Source organism: Carassius carassius, chromosome 30 (assembly GCF_963082965.1).
Source record: "Carassius carassius chromosome 30, fCarCar2.1, whole genome shotgun sequence".
Classification (NCBI taxonomy): Eukaryota; Metazoa; Chordata; class Actinopteri; order Cypriniformes; family Cyprinidae; genus Carassius; species Carassius carassius.
Window position 1 is genome coordinate 8,782,382 of NC_081784.1, and position 5,296 is coordinate 8,787,677.

The following is a 5,296-nucleotide window of genomic DNA, read 5'->3' on the forward strand; positions in this document are numbered from 1 at the left end:
AAAACCATTTAAGATATTTCCCATATTCCCCCATCCATGCAGATCACATAGTCATGCATTGCATTTGCTCTTTATTAAAACGCATTGATTTTAATATACACCTGCAATGCGGCTGAAAAAAGCAGATCATCAAAAATATTTCTATAATAATTTCTTCAATAATATTCTTGTTTGTTCTGACCATCAGTTGACCTCAAATCACCCATCTAGGCTGATTAGTAATTGAGATATAGCCATTTCAACCTCCTGGCAACCATTTTGGTGGCCATTTTGAAAATCACCCTTTTCCCAAGGTCAGATTTTAATAGATTTTTAGTATGTTATTTTGTACCAGAATCCATAAAAAAAACCTTTTGTATCAATTTTGTTGAGGTTTAACCTTATATTGACCCACCTGAAAGAAAAAGATTTAGATTAAAAGATTTTGAAAATGGGGCCTTTCTTGGAGTCAAACTTTAGTAAACTTTTAGTATGTTTTTAAGTACATCTGATACTACTGTAAACCACTGAGAAACCTTTTTTTTTTTGATTTTCACCTGACTATTCTGTGCTTTCACTCATACGTGTGTAATGCAGGTCCTGCCAATCCCCAGCTGAGCCCTTCATTGCCTGAGCCACTGTCAGTTGCCTCTTCCAGCACATGCCCCATATCACCCATCAGTCCCATCTCTGCATGGGTGAACAGTTTTGAGGTGCCATGGAACAAAGTGAGGCCCACTCTTAGAAGAGCAGTAGATGCTGGTGAGAGGCCAGCTCCGGATGACCGCAGACACTTGATGAGAGTCACCGTTGATGCAATGAGAGAGCATTCCTTGAACCCTACTCGCAGAGAGTGCGTGGTAGTGGCAAAAGCCATAACTCAAAAATATCCAAATAGCTTTTTAGACAAAAATGAAGAGGGGGAGCTAATTGGATGTGGGTATTTCAGCGTTATAAATCAGCTCAAGACCAGAGTAGAATATTTGAATCGAGGCAACACTCTTTCCCGTCTGAGGAAGCACAAACGCACCCAGAGAGATGATGAGGATGGTGATGATGACCAGCCAGCAGTAGCTACATGTGTAAGAGTCGACAGTTATGGGTGTGTTCGTTGGCAGCCAGAGGACTATCCAGATGGGGAAACATCAGCATCATTAGAGGAAAAGAAGCTTGAGATGTTGGATATATTCAGCCGAGAGGGTCTCAAGGGCGCTGAGAGAGGAAGGGTAGAAGACCTAATGGCAATCACTTATGCCAAACAGCGTGAATACATCAACGCAAAGCCTTCCCCAAGCATTCTGGATGTGGGTAAAGAGTGGCCATTTCTCTTTTCACAAAAGTTTTTATTGTCCCACTTCACCACTCTCACCAATGTTGAACTATACACAAGACTGAGCAAAGATTTGGACAAAAAGGGTAAAAGACTCCTGGATTTCTTCAGTAGTCAGATTACAAGGTGGAGGAAGGAAGTAAGAGCTGTTCTGAAGGAAGCCCTAAAGAAGGACCGAGAAGGAACTGATGGCCTAGCAGCGATGCTTGTGATGTTGGCACACTTCAAAGAGCAAGAGGAGTCACTTTTTCTCATTGCTGATGTAAGTTCCTTAATTACTTAAATCTTTTATTTAAAGTTTTCAGCAATTGTCACATTTATCGCAGAAGAATCATTTTCCCTGATTAGAGTGAATCATTTTACACCCCCCAAATTGTATTGCAGGTTGGTGAGCCCCCAATGCCATCTTGTACTTGGGTTCAAGTAAATGCAGGTTTGCGTCTGGCAATCCTGTCTTCCTAGGTGTTTGTATTGTTAATAGTTTGACGTAATGGGTTTCAGGCCAGGTATATTGTTAGAGGGCACCTTTGTTATTGGTGGTTTAGCACTTTTTCATTGATAGACCTCACCTCAAACTATAACCCACATGGTGCAAGCTTCTATCTCAATTCTTTTGTAGAGCATGCTGGGTAAAGTCACTCTTGTCCACTGTGTGCACAATATTTTAATTAAGAGAAAATTTATGTAGCCTGGCATAAGGTTAGTGTGGTACTTGGTTAATTTTCTTATTTCCAAGGGGTGTAAACATGCACAAACCATCGGAGCAACAAAAAATATGGCTTCCTTATCAACAAATTTCAAAAAGCTTTTTCTATCCTAGAGATAATATACTGTCTAGCTTGTTTCAAGTAACTCTTATCTTTGCTGGTATTCGTAGGTGACTACCACTCCCACAGACGCAGAGGCCCAGCTGTCTCTCCCCATCACTCCAAGGATCATCATGCTCGGTAAATTTCACATTCGATGTTAACGAATCCTTTGAATATATAGGGCACAAGCAAAGAAAGTCTAGTCTGGAAAAAACTAGTGAATGCAGTTTGTGTCGTGTCATTCACTGCCTCTGCACCAGTCAGGAACAGCACAGTCACGTCAAAAACTTAAGTTATGCGGAGTACTCTCTCATCCTTAGTAGCCATCTCTGATGTCGTTATTGCTATTTCAGATTGCTTGCTATGTATGTGTCACTTTCTGTTTATCTATCACCAACCCAGTTACTGCTGCTTAATGCACTGCTTGGGAGATATGTATGCTCCCTGCCCTGTTTTTACAATCATTTATGTGAAGCAAGTCATTTATAGAATGTATTGCTATGAAATATAATTTTTGTAATGACTCTTTACTAAGGAGAGACAATCCTGACTGCAAAAAAATGGATGCTGTCGATCGAGGGGAGGGTCGTAATCCCACCTGGTGCTCACCTGGCTGACTTCACCACTGCCTTGGCCGCTCTCTTCGCCTGTTACTATGTATTCAACCTAGAGTATCAGGTGGAAGCCAGCACAACCCTGGAGTTTGTTCAGAGGTATTTATTATTTTATATAGTTTGATTGAAAGATAGATTGAAATGTAACAGCAAATTGACAATTGAAAAGCTGTTCAAAATCACCTTCCTTTAAAATGTTATCTAAAGTATCTGAGTATCTAAATAGTGTAGGTTGAAGCCTTCTTAAAACTTGAATGCTTTATTATAGAACAGAAGGGCTGTTGGGCTAAGGGCATGTACACACTATATTCCTTTTAACATAAAAACCTTTGGGAGAAATTGAGAGGATGTAGATGGCTGGGGAATATGATTTGCCCTGAAAAAACAAACAAGGAGAGTGGTTTATGTCCCATAAACAGTTGTGATTTGCTAACCAGTTAGTCATTACTTAATTACTTCCTTAGGCCTGTTACTCCGAGAAGGAGCATAGGCCACTGACAATATTTCTCCACTTTGCCCTGTTCTGTGCCAGCTAGTGTTGTGCCGATAGACGATAGTATCATGCATCGAAGATAGCCAAAAATATTGCTGATGGCGTATTACCAAGACAATAATTGGCTTTTTTTTCCCATTAATGTAGGCTATTACACTACTACTACTACTACTATTATTATTATTATTATTATTATTATTATTATTATTATTATTATAAGGGTATTATTATTAAATTAATATTAGGACCTACAATTCATTTGCCTTTACTTATTTCATAACGACATCACCAAATAACCTGCACTCCTCAATGAAAATGTTTTTAAACCTGACTACAAAACTACATCCTTTCGTTAACAAGAATTATTTTCATTTTTTCACTTAATTTTGTCATTTTGTCGTTAATGTATGGCCTACAAGAGCAATATTAAGCCAGTAAATTAAGATAGTTGATAGACTACCATTATCAGCTTTTGTTGAGGTAGATTCCTCGTCTCTGAGAGAATGCGCCGTTAATGCAGCGACAGATGCCGAAATCTCGGTAAGTTTTGTTTTCACTTTTACTTATAAGTGCGCGAGTTTACATACACGTTCTTAACCCGATTATGTTTAATAAGCCGAGCACGTTTACATGCACACAATACGCTGATAACTCACAAAACTCATCTTATTTGTATGTAGTCTTGTAAATCCATTAACCTGTTTTCCTTTATCGGAGTCAAGTCATAAGCTTAAGCATAAACCAATCGACACAGCTAGATTTTTGCCCCTTACCCCGATTTCTCACGGAATGTAAACCCATTAACCTGCTTTCTTTGTACTTTTTGAAGCGTGCATATGATATATGAAAGCGTCCTTATACAATGCATTAAAACTCATCCAGACAGAGCGAGCTTTTCGCGGTAGCTATAAGGAGGAGGAAATGTATCAAACTCAGACTCTTTCTTGACTTAAGAAATTATAAAAATGTGTTATCTCGTGTAGAAGTACAGTGCTGGATCTGTGATCTGAGAGGATAATATGTGTCCGTAGTTTTCCCGCTGACATGTTGAAATGCTCTTCTGTTTTTAATGTTTTATTTAACATCACAACAGACATAATAAATGGAATCAGATACACAAATGATTAGGCTATGTTTTTACCTCACTACCAGGAAATAACCTGATTTATTAATAAACACTCCACCTTTGCTAGCAAAATAGAAAAGGATTATGATATATAAAACAAAGTAATTAGGCATAATAAGCAAATGAATGAGTAAAGTAATAAGCCCTGCCCCCTCACGATAATATCGTGTATCGGCGATCTCACAGGCTGACGATTTGAAAATGGAGCATATCGCCCAACACTAGTGCCAGTTCATCCAGATCTTGCCATCTGTATCCAGCTCTTTCCATCTCAGCTGTAGAGGAATAGTAATGGAGAAAGTAAACAGCCTTGTCTTACTCCTGTTGTGATGTGAAATGCCTCTGTCAGCTGGCCTTCATGTATGATTCTACATTGCTCTTACAGTTACTCATTAACATGTACATATTGTCCCACCCCCTAACTCCTATACTCATGTTCATAGGTTTTTTGTCAGGATTAATCCTGACTCCAACAAGTGCACTGCAAAGGAGCAGATGAGCAAGACGACTGGGAGAGTGGTGAAGCGGAAGACTTCATACATGAACCCCCATGTAATCTCCTTCATCAGGGACTTCACTGAGTTCTATTTGCTAACTGACTAGATGCAGGTGAGGTTCTGATAAAAGGTATAATAATAATAATAATAATAATAATAATATAATTAATAATATAGGTACAGTACAGGCCAAAAGTTTGGACGCATTACTATTTTTAATGTTTTTGAAAGAAGTCTCTTATGCTCATAAAGCCTGCATTTGTTTGATTAAAAATACAGAAAAAACTGTAATATTGTGAAATATTACAATTTAAAATATCTGTTTTCTCTGTGAATATGTAGTAAAATGTAATTTATATCGTGTGATCAAAGCTGAATTTTCATCATCATTACTCCAGTCTTCAGTGTCACATGATCCTTCAGAAATCATTCTAATATGATGATTTAT

The 5,296-nt window shown here is 38.3% G+C and overlaps 1 protein-coding gene across 1 annotated transcript; it reads left to right on the plus strand.

Annotated features, from left to right (window-relative positions):
- The first annotated feature begins 543 nt into the window (after positions 1 to 543).
- On the plus strand, positions 544 to 4,955 carry LOC132110557 (uncharacterized). Its single transcript, XM_059517268.1, has 4 exons — positions 544 to 1,571; positions 2,187 to 2,256; positions 2,654 to 2,831; positions 4,795 to 4,955. Exons 1-4 carry the CDS (start codon positions 777 to 779, stop codon positions 4,952 to 4,954), a joined length of 1,203 nt encoding a protein of 400 aa, XP_059373251.1. The 5' UTR covers positions 544 to 776; the 3' UTR covers position 4,955.
- Positions 4,956 to 5,296: the final 341 nt, after the last annotated feature.

Excerpts from the sequence above, each read along its gene's own strand:
- LOC132110557 (XM_059517268.1), top strand. The coding sequence starts at position 777 with ATGAGAGTCACCGTTGATGCAATGAGAGAGCATTCCTTGAACCCTACT. Across the intron at positions 1,572-2,186 it reads CACTTTTTCTCATTGCTGAT|GTGACTACCACTCCCACAGA; the intron begins GTAAGTTCCTTA and ends TGGTATTCGTAG. Across the intron at positions 2,257-2,653 it reads TCCAAGGATCATCATGCTCG|GAGAGACAATCCTGACTGCA; the intron begins GTAAATTTCACA and ends CTCTTTACTAAG.